General features: G+C 56.1%; 1 protein-coding gene across 4 annotated transcripts; it reads right to left on the reverse strand.

The window, feature by feature from the left end:
- Window positions 1-1,890: 1,890 nt before the first annotated feature.
- Window positions 1,891-26,893, reverse strand: CSNK1E (casein kinase 1 epsilon). 4 transcript variants are annotated; one of them, XM_007111724.4, is made up of 11 exons: window positions 26,678-26,890; window positions 23,114-23,201; window positions 14,667-14,777; window positions 14,378-14,526; window positions 12,829-13,057; window positions 11,627-11,797; window positions 10,166-10,314; window positions 5,890-6,082; window positions 5,651-5,790; window positions 4,994-5,059; window positions 1,891-4,097 (listed from the first exon to the last, which is right to left on the reverse strand). In XM_007111724.4, exons 2-10 carry the CDS (start codon window positions 23,187-23,189, stop codon window positions 5,027-5,029), a joined length of 1,251 nt encoding a protein of 416 aa, XP_007111786.1. In that variant the 5' UTR covers window positions 23,190-23,201; window positions 26,678-26,890; the 3' UTR covers window positions 1,891-4,097; window positions 4,994-5,026. The 4 variants fall into 4 exon arrangements, with proteins under 4 accessions (XP_007111786.1, XP_054938946.1, XP_007111787.1 ...); XM_007111725.4 differs by lacking the exons at window positions 1,891-4,097; window positions 4,994-5,059; window positions 5,651-5,790; window positions 5,890-6,082 and adding exons at window positions 7,621-9,362; window positions 9,460-9,563 and having other exon boundaries at window positions 26,678-26,893; XM_055082971.1 differs by lacking the exons at window positions 1,891-4,097; window positions 4,994-5,059; window positions 5,651-5,790; window positions 5,890-6,082 and adding an exon at window positions 6,821-6,880 and having other exon boundaries at window positions 26,678-26,886.

A 26,893-nucleotide genomic window follows, 5' to 3' on the forward strand; every position in this document is an offset into this window, starting at 1 on the left:
TGCCAGGTCTTAGTTGCAGGCAGCCTCCTTAGTTGTGGCTCACCGGCTCCTTAGTTGTGGCATGCGAACTCTTAGTTGCGGCATGCATGCGGGATCTAGTTCCCTGACCAGGGATCAAACCCGGGCCCCTCGCATTGGGAGCGCAGAGTCCTATCCACTGGGCCACCAGGGAAGTCCCAGGTCAAGCATCTTTGAAACACCTTCCTGATGACATCAGACACATTCCTCCCTCTTTTGTCCCTAGTTCACACTGGGTATCTCACACTGGATTTTGGATTGGGATGAACCACTTGCTAACCTGAGTCTTTCCCCTAACTTTGGCCCCTGTAAGCCAAAGTCACACCTTGTGTTTGAAATGTGTAGTTACCATTACTGAGCACTTAAGAGGTGCCTGACTGTAGTGAACGTTAAGAGCCTCAGTGTCCTCATCCATAAAACAGGCATCATAATACACCAACCTCACAGGATTGTTACGAGCAGAGGGTGGGAACAGGGCCTGGCACAGGGAGCCTCCTCAGCCCTTACGTGCATCTGTGGTTTTATTTAATCCTATAACCTCTGAAGTAGGTATTGCCACCTCCACTTTACAGAGAAAACCGAGACCCAGACAGTGCCCAAGATCACAGAGAGATGGAGCCAGCCCTCTGGATTCCAACCCTGTGCTCTCCACCCCTCACCCCTGCACTCCACTCCACCTCAGCCCAGCACCTGGCATCCACAAGCCCAGTCAATGTTTGTTGCATGAATAAACATGATTCACCAGGTGGCATGTTTGCCCCCTCCAGTCTGGGCAAAATTTCTGGGCAATAGTTTGGCATACTCGATAAAAATAAATTGTTTGCATGGTTGACGCATCCTGGTCACTCCTCTGGCCTCAGCTTAAATATCACTTCCTCAGAGGCTGTCAGCCACCACCCCCTCTCTTATACATTAGCTCCCTGAATAAGAAACACAGGAAGGAGAAACCAGAAACCAGTGAGGATCGTGGGTAGGAACACAGTGGAGGGGGCAGGGATGGGAGTGATTCTAATTGTTACTTGACTTTTATATAGCTTGACGTTCATATATGTAATACCTCCAAAACAACAGAATTAAACCAAAAGGGGAGGGACACACTAACTCATTTTTTATATATATATATATATATATATATATATATATATTTTTTTTTTTTTTTTGGCTGCATTGGGTCTTTCTAGTTGAGGCACCCGGGCTTTCTCTAGTTGCGGCGAGCGGGGCTACTCTTCGTTGCGGTGCGCAGGCTTCTCATTGCAGTGGCTTCTCTTGTTGCGGAGCACGGCCTCTAGGCACGTAGGCTTCAGTAGCTGGAGCGCGCAGGCTCAGTAGTTGTGGTGCACTGGCTTAGCTGCTCCACGGCACGTGGGATCTTCCCGGATCAGGGCTCAAACCCGTGTCCCCAGCCTTGGCAGGCGGATTCTTAACCACTGTGCCACCACGGAAGCCCCACCCACTCATTATTTAAATTAATAAAATAACCACACAGAGCACAGAGAAAAGAGTAATTTCAAGTTACTTCTGGGGACTATACTCTGACAGTAGTTCCTTAGATACATTCTAAGGGGGAAAAAAAACCTGTAAAAAAACTTTTTACTCCATAGGTATACTTTTTTCGTTGTTGTTTGTTCTTGGCCACAAGGCTTGTGGGATCTTAGTTCCCTGACCAGGGACTGAACCTGGGCCCTCAGCAGTGAGAGCTTGGAGTCCTAACCACTGGACAGCCAGGGAATTCCCATCCATAGGTATACTTTTAGTAGTAACATTAAAATTGTAATTTTGAAACTTACATATATTATAGGATACAGCAAATAAGCACATTAGTATTAATAGGATCTAAGATTTTCACTGCAAAAGATATATAAATTAAAAAAATTTTTTTTTAAAAAGATTAACTCCTTGTATTTCCCCTTAGGGCCCACAGTTGGTAACATGACACTGTTTGATGTCAGATGGGAGGGGCTGGGAATCACCAACTATACTGTCACCCTGCTCCAAGGCAGGTCTCCCTGTGGTTCACTGCCTACAATGCAGGGCCCTCTGGCATCTCCTGGTGGTCAAGAATAAGGACCCATCTTTGCCTCAGCCTCACACGGAGGGCCAGAAGGAGACCCTTTACCAGGCCTGAGCCAGGCTGTGGGGTCATAGGGTCTTCGAACGCCAGCACTGGAAGGGACCTGAATTATGAGGGTTTTGAGCGATGCCCAGGACTTACAAGCGGTCTCTCAGAGCCCTCCACCCCCCCCTCCCCAGCCTGAGCTCTTGCCTGTGAGTGGAGATTGTGGCAACAGCGGCTTTTGGGTTAATGAACGAGAAGTAGGAAAGTAATGTGTGCTGGATAAACACGGCCTGCTAGACAAATTCTTGTATAAGCTGGCCAGACAAAGGCAGCCAAGGCCGAGGGCTGTTCCTTTATGCAAGCCTGGCTGAAGGAACTGCCCAGGCTCATCTGTGGCACAGGTGCCACTGGACCCAGGAGAGCTGTGTTCTTGGGCAAGTTATTTTACCTTCACACCGTTTCTTCATCTGAAGGCAGGGAGATTAACACCTAACTCAGCATTAATGGCTAAGAGAACTCAGAACTGTGGATAACGTGAAGAGCGTTTTGAACTTTCCTATTCAGTGTGGCCTGGGCCGTGGGCATCGTCTGGAACTTGCTCGGACGCAGACTCTCAGGCCCCACTCCAGCCCTCCTGAGTCAGAAGCTGCATTTTAACGAGGTCCCCAGGTGGTCTGTGTGTGGTCTTTGAAGCACAGGGTTAAAACAGTCCCAGGGAGGTACCAAGTACTCTCCGAGTGTCCTCAGCCATCCCCGGCTCCCAGGTCTGCTGGAGAGGAGCCCCCAGAGCAAAGAGGTGGGTGGACCAAGGGCTGCCCATGTCACTTTATCCTTTTCTACTTTATTACTTCAAATTAACAACCACAATAAAGCTCAAAAAAGTCCAATATTTACACAGGAAAAAAGTACAAAATTCCCCCCAAAGTTCATCAGTATTTTTTTTTCAGTTTTTTAAATTACAAAGTAATAAAAAGCTTTGCTCTTTAATTAAAAAAAAAAGAAAAAGAAAAAAAAAGGGGAAACAGAGGTAAATAAATTAGGAAATACACACACAGAAAAAAACAAACAAAAATAAAGTAAAAACGAGTGTTAACTAGGCAGGATGGATAAATCCAGTGCCCAGGCCTGACCCCAGGTGAGTGTCAGGACCAGGGAATTAATTTATAACCCAGGAGCCAGATGCCTTCTGGAAGTAGTCTCCACGGATTCTGCCCTAAGACCAGAAAAGGGGGACCACAGGCTGATGACAGTCTCAGGGGTCGGTGGTGCCAAAGACCCTCTGTGCCCTTCTTGAGGGACATGGAGGTCACCGCCCACCCCCATGTCCTTGTTAGGGGGATGAGAACACAAAGTCGGCCTGGCAGGTGGGTGGGACACCTGCTGTCCTGGGAGATACAGGTCAGATACATACACACACGCCCACAAGGGCTCCTGGCCCCCCTGCCTCACCACCCCCTCCTCAAGGTCTCTGTGGACAGGCAAAGAAGGGACCCAAACGCTGAGAGGGGCACTGGCAAAAGCCCAACACAGAAAGTCGGCGGCCGTCATCTCAGGGGGGTGGGGCTGCGCACGTCCCCCGTGGTCCCAAGGCTCATGGACACCCAGTGGGACCTGCCTCTGACCAACCAATCCATTCCCCCAGCTCCTCAGGCCGCCTCCTGAGGGCCCGTGAGGACCTGCTGCAGCTCCAGTGCAGAACTGTCCCCCTCCCAGCCATGTCAGGCGGCGGCCGTGGCAGGGCCGCGGTGTCCGCCAAGTGTAGCCTGATGTCTGGGAGTGTTTGGCAGCCTGAGGCTGTGGGGAGCGGGAAGTGTGAAGGGACGAGGATCCTCTATGCCGAGGGCATCCCATCTTCTTGCCATTGGCAAAAAAAAGAAAAAAAAAGAAAAAGAAAGAAAAAAAAAGAATCGAAAGAGAATCCATCGTTGGTTTTGTGCTGGGTTTTTTTTTTCTCTTTTTGTTCGAGTGGTTTTTTTTTCCCCATCTTTTTGTTGTTTTTTAAAAAGAAAATACAGTGAAGACACTAGAAAGGGGGAGAGAGAAGACAGATCAGGTGCACATCTGCCTCTGGCTACCCATCTGCCGGCGGCCTTCAGCTCCCGTCTTCCTGCCCCCGAGGCTTTGAGCTGGTCCCTCTCTGGGGCACACAGTAGGTGCTCCATTTTCACAGGAAAGACACAGAACCTCTCTCCCTCTTTCTGGTGAGCAGCCACCCCCCAGCCACACATCTGCCCCATCCTGCCACGGATGGACTGGTTCCTGGGTCTGAGGTCTGACGAAGGTAAACCCCGATTTATGCCCCAGAGCTGCCTGTGGAATACATTTCCACAAAGCAGATCGCACGCAGGATGTCCTGGTGTGAGGTCAAGTCTGTGAAACGTAAGCTGCTGCCAGCCAGGTACATATTCCCCAGGGAGCTCCGACATCCCCCCCCCACATACCGCCGAAGGAGCCCCAAGCGGGTTCCCAAGCGGGCCCCGAGTGCAAAGCTGCAACACGCCACCTCAAGGCCTCAGGCAGCCACAAGTTCCATGGAGGCTCACACTAGCCAGAGGGCCTCTCCTGGGCTCGTGGAGGCCACCAAGGGCCTTCTTTGACAGCAGAGAAACTCCTAAGTTCAGGGCCCTGTCTTACGTGCTCTGCATGAATGAAGCGTTTAACAGCCCGGAGGCTGGGACAAGGCTAAAGCCCTGGGGAAGGTCGGGGTGTGGGGCCCCGGGCTCAGTCCCTGCTACCAACCTTCCAGAATAGTTAAGGCAGAGCGGGGATGGATGACTGCCCCACGCAAGAGGGAGTTTTCCAGCAGAAGTTAGCTGGCGTGGGCAGGGCCCGCACAGAGCACACACACGGGGCTCCTCCAGGGGGCCGTGGGTGTTTCCAGACCCGACGGGGCTACGCCTGCAGCAGACATCGGCTCACCTAAGCAAATACTGGTCCGATGGTGGCTCCTCCTCACTTCCCGAGGTGGTCAAATGGCACGCTTGTCTTTGGGAAGGGAGGCAGAGAGGTGGGAGAGGTGAGCTGCTGGCCACGGCACTTTGGCCAGTCTCTTCCCCACCTTGGAGCCCCACCCCCAACCCAAGCCCCTCAAGCCAAGGGCAGGGGTACGTGATCTCAAGGACCCAGGATGTCTCTGTTTTGTAAGACAAGAACCCTGCCCCCAGCGGCAAAGCAGCCGCTCAAGGCCACACGTGAATGGAGCCGCTGGACTCCCAGCTCGTGGCCTGTCCTGCTGAGACTCCTCCCACATAGGCAGGAGGCCCAGAGCAGGTCTCCCGCCCACCTCTGCCGGACCCCTTCCCTGGGTAACCCCGGATTCCCCCTTCCCAACTTTCCTCGCCCAAACATGGCCCCTAAGTGGGGCCAGCCGACAGGGTCCACCCATCCCTCCAGCCTGTGCTGACCGGGACGGCAGGGGCTCGCCGATGGCAGGGACCACGAGGCCCTCCTCTGTGAGCGCCCCGCCGCCCACGCAGGCTGGGCCCCTGGCAGAGGGCTGGGTTCCAGCTCTAGCGCCTGCTGGGGCGGTTACCTCTCCTGGCTCAGCACAGAAGGGCTGGAGTGAGGGCAGCTCACCTGTGAGGCTGAAATCCGGGAGACCTCTTGCCGCCCAGTGAGGTCGGAGGACGAGACGTTGGCGGGTGCGCCCCTGTGCAGCCTCATGCTCACCTTCCTCTCTCTGTCGACCCGTGAGATCGCTCTGGGAGAAGTACTGCCTGGAGGGCGAAGCGGGAGGAAGCTGCCCTCAGCGTCTGGGGCCCTGGCCGCCCCGCGTCCCCCTCGGGCCCCGCGCGCTGCCCAAGGTGTCTGCTCACCGGCTTGCTGGATGCGGGAGGCAGGGGTGGAAGCTACAGGCTCGGCCGCACTGCGGAGCCGACTGGCGGCGGCCCCAGTGGGCGGGCCAGGGGGCAGGGCCCGGGTCGCAGACCCCCGGAGCTGCCCCATCCTCTCCTCACGCTCGTGCTCTCGCCGCTCCCGGTCCACGTCCTCGGGGTTCCGGGCTGCACCCTGTGGGTGTGAGATGAGACCTGGTCAGCCCTGCGAGGTCAGCGTGCTCCGGGATCTGGCACTCCCTCGGGGTCAGAGCAGCGGGAGGCAGGCCAGGTGGGCGTCTTGCGGAAGTGGCATCTCAGAAACCCTCTGGTCCAACCTCCTCCCCACAAAGCAGGAAGCCCAAGAGACCTGGGAATGACCCATGATCACACTGCACAGAGAAACAAAGCCACACAACTGCCCGGAAGGAGGAAGCCAGACCCAGGACAACCAAGGGAACTTCGTGGCCCTCCCAACCTGGGTCCCCAATGTGTACGGAGGGCCCCCAGCTCCTCAAAGTTTCCAAATACTGCAGGGCAGGTGTTCAGAGGCCCAGAGAGAGTTACCAGGCTAGCTGAAGGCGGGGCCAGGACTCAAACCAGGCTTCCCAGTGCCTAGCCAGGGAATCTTTTCAAAGGGCTGTTCTTCCCCTGCCCCTGGACCTGGCAGTGGCTTCTGGCAGGTGCTGTGGGGACCACAGCCAAGAGGCCCGGGGGACCCACAGAGATGCTGCCTGTCTTGGGATGGGAGCTGGAGAAGGAATGGGCTAGATGCCCCACAGAAGAAAAAGAGGCCCAGCAGGCAGGCTGTGGCAGAAGGGGTGCGTGAGCCCCTGGGGGCTCTGCCGTCCAGCCACTGCCACCCCCAGTGCAGGAGGAAAGGAGGAAGGCCCAGAGAGGAGTGCGGCATGGGAGTGGCGCCTGGCCGCGTTACCTAGTTGGTCCTGGGGTCGTCCACAGGGAAGGGCGGGGGCTGGCATGAGGGGGGCCGCATCTGTGGAGAGAGCTGCAGGCTGAGTTGGGGGCCTGCTCATGGGCCAGGGGGTGCGGGCTTCTGCAACTCTGTCTCTCCCAGAGAACTGGCGGAGGAGGCCCTGCTGCCACTGGGAGATGGGGTGGGGGGGGCCCCTGACTTTAAGCAATTCCGGGAGATAGCGGCTGGGGATCAGAAAGACCCCTGAATCCTACCGAAGAACCAAGGCCCAGAGAGGCCTCAGGACCCTCCTGGAGCCACACAGCTCAGAGCAGAGCTGGGGTGCGAACCCAGGCTTCTGCCACCCAGTCCAGCTCTGCTCTCCGCACCCCCAGAGCACTTAGCAGAACATTCTAGGGATGCACATTCCCAGTCCTCCCACCCACAAGCCTGTCCAGGCAGGCCTGGAAGCACCAGGGGACCATCTCCCGACCTCCAGTCCTCACCCCGGGTTCCCACCCACTCAATTACAGATTGGCAAAGAGAATGACTCAGCCAGAAGCACAGCAAAACCTATGATATGAGCTGCAGCACCCACTCATTAAACATCCCATGGGCAGAGGGCACATCAACCCTACAAGGCAGGTATGAACTCACTCCCTGGTTGGAGAAACTCAGGCTCAGTGAAGCCAAGTGATTCACTCAGAGGTGCACGGCTCCTGGCTGAGCAGAGGGCTGGAGCCCCTGCCCTTTGTGACCTCAGGAGGCTCAGGCCTGCGGCACGCCGAGGTCAGCTACTCTCCCCATTTCTAACCAACCCAAGTGATGCCTCAAGAAACGCACACCAGGGAGGTCTCTTGGCTTTTATTTGCCCACGTGAAAACACAAAAAGGTCAACATCAAAGTCACACAAGCATTCACCAGTGTCGTATGGACCCCTGTCCTTGGCTGTGTCGAGTTTCCACCTGGCCAGCTAGTTGGACCTCGGAACACAGTGGTTCTGTGTGCTGAGAGCAACATCTCAGGCTCCAGGTATCCGGGGATTCCAGGGCCCTGATGCCGAACGATACAAGGTGGCCATTCCAAGGAGGGAAGTTCTCAGTCAAGGGCAGGATCCTTCCCATGGAAGAGTCTGTGGCTCACGGCATCCAGCATGGTGTCCAGTCTGCTGGTAGGTGCTGATGAAGGTTTCTTGCAGGGGGGAAGGGGTGATGTAGGAGGGGCTTGGTCTCGGGGTGAAAGTGTGGAAGGTCTCCATCGTGTGTCTGCAGATACTTCTGCCAGGGGCAGCGGGAGGCAGTTGAGCTCACTACAGTGGTGATGGGGTCAAAGGTGCCCAATTATCCAGTATGATGGCCCTCAAGCCAGAGATCGGGGCAGGATAAGGCTGTTGGCACCTTTGCTCAGCTTCTGAGTCCAGGGCCTGTCTCTAAGGGAGTCCCAGGAAGGGGTCAGGGTGCCAGCAATGGGTGGAGAGCGTGCTCCCGGCCTGGCTTGAGGCGAGATCTTGTCAGCTGGATGGTCCCATGAGCAGCTCTGTGAGGAGCCATCTGGAGTAGCAGGTCCCACAGAACTTTCTGTGATGATGGATATGTTCACATCCGCCTTGCTGGGTACGGCAGCCACTAGCCAGCCGCTTGTGGCTCCTGAGAACTTTAAATGTGCCAAATGCAACTGAGGAAGTACGTTTTCAGCTTTAATTAATTTTAATTAAAAATTAGCCACACGTAGTCAGTGGCTACCACATTGGAGGGCACAGGCCTAGACGATGGAAAAATCCATTCCTGGAGCTATACCGAGAAAAGGGCCAAGCTCAGCCCAGAACCAGACTCAGGAATGACTTTCTACACGGATGAGCAGGTGCCCAGTGCCCTGAGCAGTGCCCTGGGGCAAGACGAGTTGGCCCCGGGCCCTCAGCTGTGCTCCCAGCCAGAAGGTCTGGGGTGAAAGGTGCCCCACTGCCCATCTCTCACCCTCGGGGCCCTTCGGCCTGTGGAACCCCCATCCTCTGCCCCACTCCTTAGGGAACAGTACCAGGCCACTGTCTGAGAGCCAGAGAGAGGAGGGGCCCAAGACCAAGTGCCGATCCTAGCGTCCTGGAGAACAAGGACTCGGTCCTGAGCATCTGGTGGAGCAGGCCGAGGGCACCCACCAAGAGGCACGCCACGATGAAACGCAGTACAGGTAGGGGCGTTTAATGAGTTCAGGTTCAATGCAGAGGCCACCGAGGGGGTCTGGTTGAGGCTGGTCCCGGTGCCCATTGCCACCAGGCCCGTCCAGGGCAGTGAACATCGTCCCTCCTTCAGGCCCTGGTCATCAGACAGCCGATTCGTCCCCAAGAATCTCGCAGCAGGGCCTTCTCCGTCATGCCTCTCCACTGTACTCCCAGCATGCCAAGGGATGTCTCCTGGGGCCTGGCCCCGATGGGCTCGGGCACACCTGGGGATGTCAGAACTGGGGCCCTGAGGTCCAGACCACAGGCCAGTGGTTTGAGGGGAGCAGCTCCTCCATCTCCTCCATGGGCCTATCTGGAGGGTCCTGGGTGCCCAGGGGTGCCGGGCACCTGGAAGGGACAGAGAGAGCATAGCAGGGGCTCAGCCTCGTGCTCAGCCCGCCAAGCGGTAAGTCTTGGAGAGGCCAGGTCTTGGGAGGGTCCTTACCAGTACGTGGGTGGGTACATGGACCTGGCACAGGCACAGGGGCGGGGCCTGGGCAGTGCAATAGCGTCGCTGTCACGGGGCTGAGCCTGGCTCGAGGAAGCCCCCTTTTCCAGAAGAGACGGGAAACAAGACATAGGATTTCACAGATTCCGGAGCTCTAGGCCCAGCTGACCAACACTTCTCCCCACCCCACCCCCAAGACGAGAGAGAGAGAGAGAGAGAGAGAGAGAGAGAGAGAGAGAGAGGAGGCGCCTAGCAAGACCCAGAGTCCCATGACCAGGAAGAAGGAAACCACAATGAAGGGGTCCAGGCTGGCCAAGGGGGCCTCAGTGAAGGCCGTCACCTGGGATGTGCAGAGCAACAAGAGCAGGATGGTGTAGGCCACAATCAAGACAGCAGGGGGGCCCACCAGCGCCATCCGCGCCCCACCCATCCAGGCACCTAGGATGGACTTGAGGCCCAAACAGGCCCTCTTGGGTCTGGTGGGAGGTGGTGCCCCGCCTGGGCCCCGCTGACCACTGCAGCACGTGCCGTCAGCACAGATGCCGCTGGAGTGGGAGGAACACAGGGGCTCTGGGACCCCGGTGAGGTCACTTGCACTGTCCAGCTCATAGCTCCCATCTTCCGGGAGCCCCGCCCGCTATGGGGTCACGTTGGCTTCCCCAGTCCAGTCCCCCAAGCCCGCCTCGGCCTCCAGGTGACTCACGAATTTGAGCATGTTCCAGTCGAAGACATAGTCATAGGAGAAGCCCTGACGGTGGAAGAGGTTGCGGAAGAGCTGGCGCAGGTAGGAGTAGTCGGGCTTGTCGTCGAACCGCAGAGAACGGCAGAAGTTGAGGTATGTTGAGAACTCAGCTGGTGGAGGGGGACAGAAGGCGCCACCATGAGGCCCATGCTCCCAGGGCCCCCAACAGCCGGCGCTGTCCCACCCCGCCATTGTCCCTACAGATACTTCTGATCTAAGAGGGGTCAAGATGAGGTCCAAGAGGCCGTCCTCTCTACAACAATCCATGAACTTCAGCCTGTCAAGAGCCCGACAGGAACTCTAAGCCACAGGAGGAAAACTTCCATTTCCTCCTCTGAAAATCAGAGGCAAGAGAGGACCCTTGTGAGACAATAGGAAATATATATATTGGCTCCTGCCCCTGGGCTCCTAAAGCCCTCGCACCTGCCTAGGTGGTAAGAGCACTAAGGAGCAGCTTTTGCTCTAAGGAGGAGCCTCTGGGTGGCTCCTGGGTGGGGGCAGGTCAGCAGAAAGACCAATCCATGATTAGAAGCTGGGAATTTCCAGCCCTCGGCCCTACCCACTTCTCTAGAGAAGGGAGAGGCGCCGGCAATGGAGTTAATGATCACCCGTGCCGATGTGATGAAGCCTCCATAACTATCCCAGTAGCGTGGGGTTTGGAGAGCTTCCCAGTTGGTGAACACATCCATATCAGGAGGGAGACACACCCCAACTCCACGCGGACAGAAGCTCATGCTTTCGGGACCCTCCCAAACCTCACCCTATGTATCTCTCTTCAACTGGCTGTTCATCTGTATCCTTTACCACATCCTTTAATAAACTGGTAAACATAAGTAAGTACTTCCCTGACTTCTGTGAGCCAAATTAATCAAACCCAAGGAGGGAGTCATGGGAACCTCAGATTTATTTATAGCCAATCAATCAGACGCACAGGTGGCAACCTGGACTCGTGACTGGCATCTGAAGTGTGGTGGGAACAGCCGTGTGGGACTGAGCCCTTACCCTGTGGGATCTGACACTACCTCCAGGGAGATAGTGTCGGAATTGAGTTAAACTCTAGGACACCCGGCTGGTGTCAGAGAATTGCTTGCTGAGGGGGAAAAAAACCCCAGACCTTTGGTGACCAGAAGCGTCAGAAGTGAAGTGTTCCGTGAGAGTAGTGAAGGAGACTCCCAGGAAGAGGAAGGTCTGGAGTTTTTCCTGACATTCAGCCCTTACGAGGCGAGGCCGGAGTGTGGGTTGCGGACACTCGGTATTTACCAGCCAGGCCTCCTAGCTGTGCCTGAACAGTGGCAGAGCCTGTGATTGACGTCCTGGTGCCAGGCAGTGGTAGCCCAGGACAGGCTCTGTGCGGTCTCGTCTGCCCCTCAGAAGGGGCCTCAGGGGTCCCAGGCTAACCACCTGCCCCACTGGGCTACTCACAGGGGTAGCCTTTGCAGAGGACCTCAATGGGCGTCGACATCTTCTTCTCGCTGATCCGCTCGTACTTCTGGCGCTTGGTGGCCGCTTTGAGGCCCTGCCAGGGCAGGGAGCCCAGGTTGAAGTACATGAGCACGTAGCCCAGACTCTCCAGGTCATCTCGACGGCTTTGCTCTGCAGAGTCAAGGACGAGGTGAGGGGCAGGGTCCACTTGGGCTCCCGGCTGACGGGAGTCAGGACCCCTTTCTCCAGGACATGCTCCTTGATTGAGGGTAACAACCCCCTCTGTGCACCCAGCACGAGCCCCCCCTTGTCACATGCTGGCTTGCTGCAGCCCCACTACAAACAGGCACTGTTATCACCCTCTTCTACAGAGAAGGGGCCTGAGGCTGAGCTTTTCCAACACAACCTAGGCATAGTTTTTCCAGCTCAGGCACTCATTCATTCAGCAACTATGCAGTAGGCACCCCGGGGCCTCCTTGCCTGGCCCACCCTGCGGATAAGGCTCAAGCAGTGGCATCAGACAGGGCTGAGGTCAGATCTGACTTTGGCACTTGCTAAGCTGTATGACCTTAAGTGACCTGTGTCACACGGTGAGCCAGCATTTCCCACCCGTAAAAATGGGGAAACAGGGCTTCCCTGGTGGCGCAATGGTTAAGAATCCGCCTGCCAATGCAGGGGACACGGGTTCGAGCCCTGGTCCGGGAAGATCCCACATGCCGCGGAGCAACTAAGCCCTTGCGCCACAACTACTGAGCCTGCGCTCTAGAGCCCGCGAGCCACAACTACTGAGCCCACGTGCCGCACCTACTGAAGCCCGCGCGCCTAGAGCCCGTGCTCTGCAACAAGAGAAGCCACCGCAATGAGAAGCCCGCGCACCGCAACGAAGAGTAGCCCCCGCTCACCGCAACTAGAGAAGGGCTGCGTGCAGCAACAAAGGCCCAAGGCAGCCAAAAGTAAATAAATAAAATAAATAAATTTATATTTTTTTTAAAAAATGGGGAAACAGCCTCGCACACCAAGGCTGCTGCGGGGATGAGTAAGGCACGAGAGGGCGGGTGCTCGGCACCCCACAGCTCTTCTTGTGAAAGAGAAGACCTGCCTGGGCGGCCAGCCAGGGGAATAAACCCAGGCTGCAGAAGGAAACCCAGGGTCCTGGCCAGCAGCCCATGGGTGTACTCTGCTCCCGGGCCTCGCTCACTCACCGATGCCCAGGTGAGTGTTGATGGAGGCGTAGCGGGCAGTGCCAGTCAGGTTCTTGTTTTCCCGGTAGGGGATGTGCTGGTGGGTGCGGGCGTCCCGGTACTTCTTGGCCAGGCCGAAGTCAATGATGTACACCAGGTTGCCCTTCTTCCCCAGCCCCATGAGGAAGTTGTCGGGCTTGACGTCCCGGTGTATGAAGTTCTTGGAGTGGATGTACTCAATGCGGCTGATCTGGGGGAGGGGAGAGCAAGTCATTCAGCACATGCTCCACAGAGGGGCTGGGGCCGTACCGATGGAAAACACAACGTGGTCCCTGCCACGGGTCGGTGGGGGGATGGGGGGCAGATCAGTCTGCAATCACCATGTATGATGATTTCAAGGGTCAGGTCACGGAAGGCTTCCTGGAGGAAGTGACAGTAGAGAGGAACTCTGAAGGAAGAGTTCATCAAGTTCGCTGTGACAAAGGAAAGAGAGCAAGGCAGGAAAGCGAATGGCAAGATCTAGAAATGAAGCCCAGAAAGGCATTCAGGCCTCACCTGCCTGGCTCTACACCCACAGAGGACATGAGAGACCCTCAAGGGACCAAAGAGGCATTTCGAAGGCTGTTCTGGCAACCAGACTGGGGGGAACAGGAGCACCAGTGAACCCTAAACTTGGCAGGGGTGACAGAGATGGAGCATACAGACAGGATTTGTCCCCTGGCTTCCAGAGGACACCAAAGAAAGGCGGACACACAGGCCCTTGTCTTCCTTTAAACAATGTATTAGAAACTTAAATTAACATATATGCACACAATAGGTCCTCTGGCAGGTTGGTCCCCTCCCTGGGCCTCAGGCTTCTGAGTATTTCCTAAACCCTTTTTGAGTCTCCCGTCCTATGAGAATCTGACAACCCTCATCTGCACACACACACATCTAGCCTAAAACTGGCGGATGTTTGCAGCCGTTCTGGAGGGCAGCCACAGCTACAGACCCCTATGTAACAAGATCTCCATGTATATCATTCCAGGGCTAGAATTCTATGCTTTTTAAGTTTTCTTTTTCTAAAATTTTCCTCCCTTATAAAGGGATTGAGGACCTAAGCACCGCTTGTCTGTGGGCTCCTGCTCTGGTCCAGGCACCGTGTGGCGTCCCAGGTGACCGCAAGACAACCCAGCAAAGGGAAGACACTCGTGAGGAGACTGAAGCCCAGCAGCTCACCTACAGTCACCCCACAGGGACAGGACCCAGGTCTGTGTGACCACAGGCTTTACACTCACCCGAGGGCAGAGTCCCAGGCCTTCCCCAGAAGCCCAACCGAGCAGGTCTGGAGTGGAAACTGGGAGCCTGCATTTTAATACCCCCTCCTTACCGACCCCCCAACCACGGCTGATGGTCAAGGTCCCCTGGTCCTGGTCCAGGAACCAGGCCTGTCCTACGTCGCTATCACTGCCTCCTGCTCCAGCATCCTCCAGCTGGGTACCCAGTGCCCACTGGCACGACGGAGCAGAGGAGGTTGGAAGGGAAGCTGGGAGCCCAGTCCCCAGCCCGAGTGGGTAGGTGGGGAGCTCACCATCTGGTCGGCCAGGAGCAGCACCGTCTTGAGGCTGAACTTGCGGGAGCAGAAGTTGAAGAGGTCCTCGAGGCTGGGCCCCAGCAGCTCCATGACCATCACGTTGTAGTCACCCTCGGCTCCGCACCACTTGATGGACGGGATTCCCACTGCGGGGGACGTAGCGCTGTCAGGGGCAGTCACTCCCCACCCCGCCCAGCCCCAGGGCCCCTCCCACGTGCACAAGCACACGGCACATGCGCAGAGCTCCTCAGGCTCCCGCCCCCCTCCAGCCCCCTCCAGCCCTCACCTCCCCCCTGCATCATCTTGTAGAACTTGCTCTCGATGTGCAGCTGGGGGTGCTTCGTTTTCACACACTCAAGCTTGATGGCAACTTCTTCACCAGAGGCGATGTTGGCACCTGCCAGGGGCAAGGGACCGGGGTCACACTCAGCTGGGCAGGCAGCACCAGACCAGGGCCAACTACGTGTCTGCCCCAGAGCAGCTCAGCGCCCCTTGGGGGAGTCTGTGCAGAGGGCCTGGCACTGTATCCAAGGGAAGCGGAGGGACTGTGGGTCACAGAGCAGGCACCCGACCCAGCCTGGGTGGGAAGGGAGAGCCAGAGCTGCAGCTCGTGCCGGGGGAAGGAGGTGAGGGCTATGGACCATTCAGAGAACCGGAGGCTGGGGCAGCAGGAAGGCTGGATGCGAGGGGGCTCAGGGCACAGCCGAAAAACGCTCACAGACCAGTAAGGGGAACTTCATCCTGGAGCGTGGGAGCTACTGAGGACACCCGAGATGAAGAGAGGTGAGGTCAGTGGGGTGTGGGGCTGAGGAGGAGAGAAGGGAGGGCGGCAAGGCTGTCTCAAGAAAGACCCAAATCCCCGCTGCACCTGGCTTCAGTTTCCCCAGCTACAGTAATGGGTGGGCTGACTTGGAGGGCTGGGGGCTAGGCTGAGAGGCCGGCTCCTTCTTGGGGCCAAGCAGGACTGTAGCTGCCACACCTAAACGGTGTAGTCTTAGCACACAGACAACAGAGAAAGTCCGGAGGAGGGCACAACGACTGGAAGAACTGAGGACAGGCAGGATAAAGCTGGCACCTCAAATCAGGGGACGAGATGGGGCTATGCAACAAACGTCCTTGGAATAACTGGCATCTGAGAAAAGACAGCCCAGCTCACAGCACGCACCGGAAGTCCGAAGTGGAGCAAAATATAGTACGGGGGAGAAAACTGGAGTGTAAGTTGGCTCAACCACTTCGGAAACCAGGTTGGCCTCTACCTGGTAAAGCTGAACACACACAAACCTTGGCCAAGCCAGTCCACTCCCAAGTGTATGCCCTTCAGAACCGTGAGCACCGGGAGGACGGACACGAAAGGACCTGCACAGCAACAAAGACCGCAAAGTCCAGCACCAGAGGGATGGCTACAGGGTGGCGCAAGCGCCCCGGGGATGCCACAGGCAGTGGAAGGCATACACGACGGCTAAGCGGGTGGCTCTCAGCATCTGAACCCTGAGTGCGAAGAGCAAGGAGCAGCACCATTCACAAGAGCCAGAAGGTGGAGACACCTGAATGTCCATCAAAAGAGGCGTGGATAGCCACTTTGCCTGTCCCTGAAAAGGAACAGGGCACTGACACATGCTGTGACATCAATGAACCTTAAAAACACTACGCTCAGTGAATAAGCCACACACCAAAGGGCAAATAAATACTGTCTGATTCCATTATATGAAATGTCCAGAACAGATGAATCCATGGAGACAAAGAGCAGACTGGTGGTTGCCACAGGCTGGGGGCAGGGGGAAATGGGATGGGCCTGCTTAATAGGTGCAGGGTTTTCTTCTGGGTGATGAAAATGTCTTGGAACTAGGTAGGGATGGTGGTTGCACAACACTGGGGCTGTACTAAATACCACTAACTTGTGTACTTTTAAAATGCTTAAATTTATGTTGTGTGAATTTCACCTCAATTTAATGAAAAAAAAAAAAAGGAAGGAAGAGACAGAAGGATGCAAGCACAGTTCTAATTGTCTCAATTTCAAAACACACAATGCTGAAATATATATAGTTTAGGGATATAAACATGCGATAAAACTAACAGAAGAGAATAACTTAAAATGTCAAGACAGTGGTTACCTCTGTGTGGGGGAAGCAGAGGGCGGGACGGGGTGTGGTACCAGGGGCCTTCTAGGTGACAGGCATGTCCCCCTCCAACTGGGTGTTGGGAAAGATGCCTTATCCCGTGCACATGTTTTATACATTTAATAAAAAAGTAAAACAATGAGATGTTCGAAGAAAGGAGCACTGCCTTTTAACTTGGGGGTAGGCAAGGCTTTTTATCCTGACTTAAAACCCAGAAGCCATTAAAGAAAAAAAAAAAGGCTCCCTTCCCTCCTCCAAAAAAGGAATCCCTCTCCGCGGCAAAAACACCAGAAACAAAGTTCCTAAGAAACAGTGCACACTCTTATCAATAGCAAAGAGCTAACATCACACTAAGATATAATGAGCACCTACAAAGCACTAGGAAAAGGACCAAAGACTCCGTCGGAAATAGGGTAAAGGATTCAAACACACACTTCACAGAGGAAGAAAGAAATCATTAGTATAAAAATGGCTTACTCAGGGACTTCCCTGGTTGTCTAGTGGGTAAGACTCCGAGTTCCCAATGCAGACGGCCCGATTTCGATCCTGGTCGGGGAACTAGGTCCTGTAGGCATGCTGCAACTAAGGATCCCGAGTACCGCAACCAAGACCCAGAGCAGCCACAGTAAATGAATAAATAAATATTAAAAGACCATGTCCACCCAAGCTAGCCTGCGCTCTCGGTGGGAGGGGTCACTCCTCCCTAGCGGTCCCCGTGTGAACTGGGGAAGCCTGGCTGCAAGGGCACTTGGCTCCCTCCAGCTCCCACTCCGGGGACTTTACTCGATACCCTCGCACAGTGCAAAATAAGGCCTGGATGAGGCTGTCCACTTAGGCTGTTTGCAACAGGAAAAGCTTGGAAACAACCCAAATGTCCAGCAGTGGGGACTGGTTAAATAAAGAAAGGCCCATACATAAAACGGAACACAATGGAGAAAGAATGAGGAAGCTCTCTCGGTGTAGAAGGGGAAAGATCTCAAAGTTGCAGGAAGTGAAAAAGCAAAGTACAGAACAGTATGTATTATATGCTCTCCTTTCAGTGGTTAAAGAAAAAAAAAAGTGGGGAAACAATATGTATCTGTGTGTGTTTGTATCAACATAAAGAAACACTCAAAAGGAACATGAGAAACCAGTCAAGACTGGACAGGGTTGGATCAGGGCTGGATTAGGACAGCAGGGGAAAAGGACATTTCTCTGACACCATGTTACGTCTTGTCATTTTTTTCAACACCTTTGTTGAGATATAATTCACATTCTATACAATTACTTCTTTAAAGTGTACAATTCAGTGGTTTTCAGTATATTCACAAGGTCATGTAACCAACACCACAATCAATTTTAGAACACTTTCACCATCCCCAAAACACCTGCATCTCTTAGTGGTCGCTCCCCATCTCCCCCAACGCCCCAGCTCTAGGCAACCACTAATCCACTTTCTGTCTCTATGGACGTGCCTACTCCTGATATTTAATATAAATAGAATCATAGAATATGGGATCTTTTGTGACTGGCTCCTTTCACTTAGCATGTTTTTGTGTTTTGGTTTTGTGTTTTCATTTCTGAACCACTTAAAACTTAAAAAAAAAAAAAAAGGGGGATCCCCAAATCCAGTGAGCAATGGGAGAGAAAGTGCTTTGCAAACTGTAAAGTGCTTTTGACACGTCAAAACTCATCACTGGGGAAAGCCTCACACGTTTCCAGGCGACAGTGAGGATGGGGATGGGGGTGGTGGGGAGCTGGGGCTCACTGCAGTCCACTGGCCATGCAGTGGGAGGAAAGGCTGCAAGGGCTCCTGCTGTGTGAGCAGGACCATCCCAGACTATGGTCACAGCACGTGCAAAGGCCCGACAGGAGTGGGTGCAGTGAACGCTGGGTGGTCTAGTGCAGCTGGAGCTCGAGGTGGCTGAAGAAGACCGTGGAAGAGGTGAGTCAGGGGGAGATGGGAAGGGGCTCAAATGCCAAGCTACAATCCTGGCCATCAGCCTGAGACTCCAGGGGCCAGGCATCGATGCCTTATTACAGGGCACTGCTGACTCTCTGCTCTGGGGCAGCCCTGTGCACCACAGGGTGTTTACCAGCATCCCTGACTCTACCCACTAGCTGCCAGCAGCACACCCCCACACTGAGGTGAAACAACCAACGATGTCTCCAGACCTTGCCAGACGTCCCCTGTGAGACAAATTCTGGCCTCCCTCCCCTCGTTGAGACCCACTGGAGTATCAGAAAGGACCGGAGAGGACTTGAGGTGGGGGGGGGGGACGACCCAGAAGGAGGCTGCTGCAATTGTCCAGACGATGGCGGCCCCGCCCAGGCAGGGGGAAGAGACCAAGAGACACCGGATGATGCAGGGCCTTCAGCACTTATGACTCAGCAGATTGCGCAGGGAGCAGAGGTGCCGGGAGAACGTCCCTTCCCGAAATGGGGAGGTGGAGGGGAAGAGCCCTTTGTCCCCTTGAGCTCTTCCTCCATCCTGCCAGTACTACTGTTTGTATCATATGAGGAAACGGAGACACCAAAGGTCGATGACCAAATGCCACACAACTTCCCTGAACAGGGACCTAAGCTGTTAGGCAAAGGCTTCTGACCCCAACCAACTGCTGGAAAGCTGTCACAGCTGCCTACGGGTCCCACCACCACCAGACCCCTGCACTGCCTCTGAACTCTACCAGGAAGCTGCCAGTCTTCTCTCTGACCTCCCTCACTTCTCACAGCCACTGACCTGAGGCTCAGAGAGGATACGTAACTGGCCTGAGGTCACACAGAACTGGCTGGGGCAGAGCCAGGATCTGAAACTTAGTCTCTAGAGCCCCTGCATCTCATTCCCTAGCATCTCATTCATTCAATCACCAGACACATACTGAGCCCTGGGCCACCTGAGGCAGCCCTGCCCTGGAGGAGCTCAGCTCACCTTCCGTGGGAACAACAAAGGATAACCTTGATTAAGTGAAAAGTGCCAGGCAAAGGCGGCAGAGGTGGCCCCTAGGAGAACGAGCAGCCCTGTGGGGCTCGTGTGGAAAACAAACTTGGATGTAGAGAAGGGCTCAGACCTGGCCAGCCCTAGAGGGTCTGGGACCTTGGCAAGTTCTAGGTGGGGAGGGGGGTGATCAAGCCCAAGCGGGGGCTCGCTCAGATGCTCACAGACGGTACCATCAGGGACCGGGCTGGGCTGAAGGGGGGCAGTACCCACACCATCACCCGCTGGGGTGCACAGCTCCCTCCCCCATCTGGAACTGAGGACCAGAGACTAAGCGGTCTAGAGAGCTCCTGAGGCACACGGCCAGCGGTTGGTAAAGTGGGTGGCACAGGCTCGGCCGCTTCCGGACCCCATGCAGCCAAGGTGAGGCCCTACCAGAGCTGGCCCTGCACGATGCCGAGGGGAGAGGGAGGAGGCGCTGGAAGAGGAGTACAGGCCTTGTGGCCACATCCACAAATGTGCTCGCCTTCAGTCGATCCTGGAAAGCAGGGCCTGGAGGCCGCGCCCAGCCCCACCTGCAGAGGCCATCTGGAGTCAGGCCCTGGCACCGGCACCAGTGACAAGAATGTGGCCACAGCTTTGAACAAAGGGAGCCAGTGAGGCCAGCCGGGGAGGCCCTACAATCACTACCATCCCCACACCAGCGAGAGGGGCCCAGGAAGGAGCTGGCAGGACACTGCATCAGGCCAGGGTCCCCGAGGCCTGTGCAGCCAGCAAAGGCTGGACAGTCAGCAGAGAAACAGCTCCCTACCCCCCAACTCAGGCCCCAAAGGACCCAGCTCCTGACAGTAGCAAATCCTAACCAAGACTGAGGGTTGGGGGACACAACATAAAAGCACCACTGCAGGGCCGAGCATGTGCCGAGTTTTTGCATGCTGTGACCTCACTACTTCTCACCACCCTGGACGCCTCGCAACTCCATTTTACAGATGCGGAAGCCAAGGCTGGCAGAGGTCATCACTTGCTCAAGGGCATACAGTGAGGAAAAGAAACGTCAGTACCTAAACCCTGGTAGAATTTACTCCAAAGCCTGTACAAAGAGGAGTAAACCCGGACCTAGTTTTTAAAATGAACTAGATGGGGGCTTCCCTGGTGGCGCAGTGGTTAAGAATCCGCCTGCCAATACAGGGGACATGGGTTCGAGCCCTGGTCTGGGAAGATCCCACATGCTGCAAAGCAGCTAAGCCCGTGCACCACAAATACTGAGCCTGCGCTCTAGAGCCCGTGAGCCACAACTACTGAGCCCTTGTGCCACAACTACTGAAGCCCGCGCGCCTAGAGCCCGTGCTCCGCAACAAGAGAAGCCACCGCACCGCAACGAGTAGTGCCCACTCGCCACAACTAGAGAAAGCCCGCGCGCAGCAACGAAGACCCAACGCAGGCAAAAATAAATAAATAAATATATTTTTTAAAAAAATGAACTAGATGATTACTGGATAAACAGGAAGTACTGCCCCCAGCAAGGTCCCACCACATGCACCAGGGACACTGACTTTCTGAATGACCTTGGGTTGCCCCTCCATCTATGGGCCTCAGTTTCCCTTCTGCAAAGAGAAGGCCTGGGGCTGGGTGTTGTCTAGGAGCAGGTATGCATCAGCCAAAAGCTGCCTCTCCCGGCCCTCTGCCCTCAAGCCAGTGGCTCCAGGCTTCAGTCCTGAGCCCAAAGCCTCCATGATAAGAGGGTCCTTTATACCCACCCCAATTTCACAAACAGTAAGGAGATGGGCATCCCCTTTCACAGATGAGAATGCTGAGGCTCAGAGACAGAAAGTGACTTATCCCAGGTCACACAGCACATGAGAAATAGACTGGGGACCTGAACTTGCCCCCATGTCCCCACCTTCTTCTCTCCTGCCACAAGTGAAGCCGCTTCACAGGCCTCTGCACGTCACAGCCCCCATTTCCTCATTCTTTCACTTGAAAGGCCTTCACTGAGCCCCCACGTGCTGGGCGCTGGGGCGAGAAGGTGGACACAACCCAACGCCTCCCCGCCTCCCCCCAGAGGAGCTCAGAGTCACAGAGCAAACCTTTCAAACAGCTCCAGCCGGCACTGTTCCTTCCCTCTGTTCTGAGCTCTGCAGTGCTTACAGGAGGGTGATCTACTAGGTGTCTGACAATGACCTGCACATCTGGCTGGCACTTTACAGTTTACAAGATGCTTTCCTACGCGCCATTTCACTTGTGCCTCATGAAAGTCCTAGGTCGGCCAGGCATCAGTACCACACGAACTTCACCAACCGCACAAAGCCAGGTCTGATGGGTCTCTCCCACGTTTTGTCCTCTACACTCTCACTCCTGTGGAGGACTGTGGCTAGAAAGCTTGCCTTTTCTAGTTTTCTTGTTTGTTTGTTTTCTTTTCTTTTTTGGCCACGCCACGCGGCTTGCGGGATCTTAGTTCTCCGACCAGGGATCAAACCCGCACCCCTGGCAGTGAAAGTGTGGAGTCCTAACCACTGGACCACCAGGGAATTCCCTGTCTTTTCTAGTTTTGGAGAGAAGCCTCGCTGGCCAACTTGATCGTGCTGCCCCGTCTCAATGTGTGAAGCAGGGACAGCTCGGCACCATCTCTAGAGGCTGTTGTGAGGAAAGACCGCATTCAAACAGGGCCCAGCCCAGCCTGAGTACTGTCCAGAGAATGTGGGCATACCTGTCCCCCGCCCCTCTGATGGGGAAGGGGCAGCTCACTGAGAAGCAGATTTCATACCCTAAGAGGGCAGGGACCCAGATCACTGAGTAAGAGAAACCCCCCGAGTTCTGAAGCAATAAGCACGGCACACTGACCTGTCAGTTTCCTCTGCCCAGGACAGAACTGACTTATTGTTCTTTTCCCAGGAGGGAAACAGAGGCACAGATGCTTCCAAGGGTGCAGGGACAGGAATGGGGAGAAACCCCAGGGGCTGCCACCTTGCTCTAACAACTCCAATTCACGATTACCAACACAATCTCTCCCCTCCAGACCAACAACTGCCAAGGAAGGGCCGTGCCCCACGACCGTGCCCCGCACCCCCAGGGCAGCTGAGAAAGGGGCATTCTCCTGGGTCAAGGACGGGGTGAGATGTCAGTGACTTGTTTAATCAACAACAAGAGAGCAAACTCAGACTTTCAACAGGAAGCACATCCAGGGAGAGAGATCCTAAAAGCTAAGACTGCCCCCCGCCCCGGCCCTGAGGTTACGGGGAGCCTGCGTCATTCCGAAGCCTTCCTGGGCTGAATTCCAAGAGGCCGGACCCCAGGGAGGGGGCCTAGCTGGGAGCAATCAGCTTGCTCAAGCCTCTTCTGTCCACCAGCATCCTTCCCCCAGGAGACAAGAGACAGGGGTGCTAACCCAGCCTGGGTTTTCCCACGCCCAGCTGGAGACCCAGCTCATCTGCAGCTAGAAACCAGTTAAAAATACCCTCCTTTGCCCGGACTGCAGCAAGTGGGAACCCCATCCTGCCCTGACTGAGGAGCCCCTCGGCCTGCCTCACCCCCAGCCTGCTGCTTCCCTCCCCACCTGGGATGGCTCTGGGGACAAAATGACCAAAACATGCCACCAGAGCCACGTTCTGACTTCAGAGCATGAAATGTTGGCACCTTTCCTCCTAGTCCCCAGGGCTGCCCCAGGGGCTCCAGAGCCACTGAGCTGGAGCCAGAAACACTCACCTAGGTAGATATCTCCGAAGGACCCGCTCCCGATCTTCCGGCCCAGGCGGTACTTGTTCCCCACACGTAGCTCCATGGTTCACTCTTGCTGCAAAAGTAAACAGAAGCATGGGGTCAGAGAAGAGGGGAGCTGGGAAGGGGGCCTGGCCCCCCGAGCCCACTCTTCCCCGACCAAAGGACAGGCAAAGCCACGAGAAACTTGGGACACCACCATCCTCCCTCCCACCGGCCAGGAAGGGATCTGGCCTTGCTTTGCCTAAGAGCAACCAGGTGTCAGGCAGCCCAACAGCCTCCACCTGTGGTGAGGCTATCAGAAGAGGTGTCAGTGTAGCCAGGCAGAAGGGGGACTAGAGACAAGGCCCAGGAGGAAAGAGCAAAGCAAGCATCTCCTCGGGGGATACTCATTCAGGGACCCTCCAATAGGAGCCTCTCAGGGGCAGGCCAGTCACAGTGGGCAAAGGCTCTGAAAGGAAAATCAAGGACAAAGGGGGTGATGGGGAGGTGGGATGCAGGAGCTGATCACCCTGGGGGTGCGGCCATGGCAACCACCAGCAAATTCCAACCTCCAGGGATAGGAGGACAGCTTGAACTGTCCCCAAAGGAGTTCCTCAGCCCCATCAGGACTGACAGGATCCCCGGGGCCCCCATCCTTACCCCAGGCCTCCAGCTTCCGGCACCAAGAACTGGAGGCCAGGTCTCCACAGCCTGGGCTGGTCTCCCCAGAGGTAGACCTTGCAAGTCTGCAGTGTGCCCTGCCAGAGAGGTCTCCTCCCCAACTCACGGGGAAGGCAAGAAAGGGGCCCCCAGAACATCCACCTTCTGGTCCTCTCCCTCTCTCGACCTCACAACACCAAGAACCTCACAAAGGACGCTCTGCAAGGATCTCTTTGGATGAACAGTTTGGGGCGGGTTTTCTTCAAGATCAGGAGGGTATCCTAAGGGGGCCCTGCAGAGCAACCGAGGGGACCAAAGCCAGGTTTTGAGCTGAAGGACCAGCTTCTGTGGTGTGGGAGGAGGTCTGGGGGGAAAGCGCTGATTTGAGCACTTCCCTCCCTCCTGTGTCCCACTCTGGGTGTCCAAGCTCACGGAACATCAGGGGCCACCCTGGTAGGGATGCCTCTGCTCTGGCCTGGGGCAAAGGTCTGGGCAGCAGAGGAGGAAACTCAAAGGCCAGGAGGAGGTGGTTTTTGCTTTGGGGGATGAGGAGGGTCGGCCTATGAAATAAGGAGAGGGATGGGGGATCCCTAAGATCTCAGAGGGTCTACAAGGGGGCAAGTGCAGAAAACTGTAAAGAGGTGCCGCTCCCTGCAGACAGGAAACTGAGGCCCAGGGAGGACATGCCACCTGCTCCCCACCCCACCCCAGCAGCAAGTTGGTGACAGTTTCCTCCCCTAAGACCCAGACAGGGTTCCTGCTGCCCTACCTGGCAGCCTCCACACTCTCAAACAGGACCTATTTCATTCCAGGGCCAGGAGGCAAACAAAACAGGAAGACGGAAAAGCAGCTGTGTGCGGCACAGAGGCTCTGCCCCTTCCCCATGCCAAGTACTACCCCAAAAGCCAGAACCACCCGGGAGGGGAGACGGGAGAGCTTTTATTCCACAGTTGGTCAGGCTGGAACTCTCCACCCCAGCGGAGGCAAGAAGCCAATAGCTCCTGCCCAGGAGAGACATCCAGCCCCAGCACTAGTTCCCAGGGAGCCGCCACTAGCCCTTCACCAATGGTCACAAGGAAGGAGCTCCACCCCGCGCCAGCCAAACTCCGGGCTCTCCACCAAGGGCCTCTGCCCACACGCCCGGCCAGTCCCAGCTGAGGTGCCAGGGCCGCCAGCAGAACACACTCCACATATGCGGGAAACTCACATGCCACACACCTCACATACACACCGTCCTGTGTGTACACTCCAAAGGAAGAAAGAAATGCAGACATACACTGTGAGCCCAGCTTGGGGAAGGGGGTGGGGGGTGGGCGGGTGTGTACACACACAAACAACCCCCCCCCCCCAGTCCGTCTTCCGCCAACGCCAATTCAGAGACCACACATGGCAGCCGGGAAAGCCGCAGGTTAGGAAAGGAACATAAATACACCCGCATCCTATATTACATAAATACCCACGCCGGGTTATATAAATACCGTGCCCTCCGTCTGGGTGTCTTACATAAATACACTGCACATGACCCCCCAGCCCCTCCCCACTCACCGGGCTGTCGGCAGAGAAGAGAGGGTGCAAACAATCAGCCCTGCAGGCAACCACCACTTTTCTGGGCTACCACCCAGACCAGCCAGCGTTCCTCCTACGCCCGGGGGGCCAGGGCCCCAAGGAGAGCCTAGACTGTCCCAGCACTGTCTCCCCAAAAGCCTCCCAGAGGAGAGGAGAGAGGCTTGAGTCAGGAATGGAAGAGGCTTTCCAGTTCTTTGCTGCTTCTTTCTCTCCTTTGGGGGGCGGGGTGGGGGGTTGGCGTTGGAATAAACGAAGAAAAAAAAAAAAAAAAAAAGGCGGACATGAAGATTCCGGAGTTTCAACTGGTTAAAAAAAATTAGACAAACTACCAAGCAGAACGGCACATGGGCAGTTTTGTTACTCCCTGCCCACCCCCCTCCCCAGCCAGGGCCCTTGTCCCTGGACCATTAAAATAAAAAGTGGAGGGACATCCCAGACACCCAGGCAAAGGAGCCCCAAATAGGCATTTATTGGGTGCAACTTACACTCAGGATCCCCTTCCCCTGTTCCCAAATCTTTCTCCCTGACGAAGGCTGATCCAAAAAGAAAATATGCAAGAAAACTAAGGGAAAAAGTTGGGGAGGGGGCTCACCCCACTTTGAGTTTGGGCGTGAAGAGCTTGGGAATCCTCTCTCTAAGGACACCCGGGCACAAACATAGTTTTATGTTCCACAGAGACTTGCAAAACATGGATTTCTCACACGCAGAAACGGGAGAATCCGATCTGATAAATAACCCCCACCCCTTTCTTTCTCTCCACAAAGGAAAACAGAATCGGTGGCTGGGTGACCACACACCCCATCACCCCAGGGCCCCCAAGCGCCCCCAGCCAACATGCGGGAGCAGCCTTGCTGACCCCCAGGTCCGGAGCACCCAGGCCAGGAGCGAAGAGGTTGGGGGCTCTGCTAATGCTCCGGTGAACCCTACCGAAGACCAGGGTTTGGGAGAGAATTCCGAATCAACAATATCGGGTGCCCCCCAGCACCCCAGTCCCGGACCCCCTCCCTCAGCGTCCCCAAATCGCAGCCTGGGGTGGCCGCCCCGGCCGGCTGGGGCCTTGAACGGTCCAGCTGGGGGAGGGGGAGGCGGGCCGGACTCGGGGGGCCTCCCCCGGGCAAGCCTGCAAAATAATAGTCACCCTCCTCCTCCTCGTCCCCAGTCGCGCCTTTGTCCTCGCCGGGCCGAGCGGGCGGCGCCCGGGCAGCCCCCCCATGCCCGAGTGCGAACGCGCGTGTGTCCGCCCTCTCCTCCCCTCCCTCTCGCGCAAAAACAAAGAGGCGGAGGGAGCCCCGTTTCCCCCCAGGTTTGCGCCCCTCCGCGGGCCCGCGGCCCCCCAATATTTACCCCGCCGGGAAGGCGCCGGTGCCGGGCCGCTGCTCGGGGAGCTGCCGCGGGCGGGGGCGGCCCGCCTGGGCGGATGCCGGAGGATTCGCAGAGCCGCCCGGCGCGCCAGCCTCTCCTGGCCCAGCCACCGCCACCGCCGCCACCGCCGCCGCCGCCGCCGCCGCCGCGCTCCGCTCCGCTCTTCCCGGCCGGACTCAGGCTCTGGGATCTCAGTGC

This window comes from Physeter macrocephalus, unplaced genomic scaffold (genome assembly GCF_002837175.3).
Source record: "Physeter macrocephalus isolate SW-GA unplaced genomic scaffold, ASM283717v5 random_398, whole genome shotgun sequence".
In the NCBI taxonomy this organism is placed as follows: domain Eukaryota; kingdom Metazoa; phylum Chordata; class Mammalia; order Artiodactyla; family Physeteridae; genus Physeter; species Physeter macrocephalus.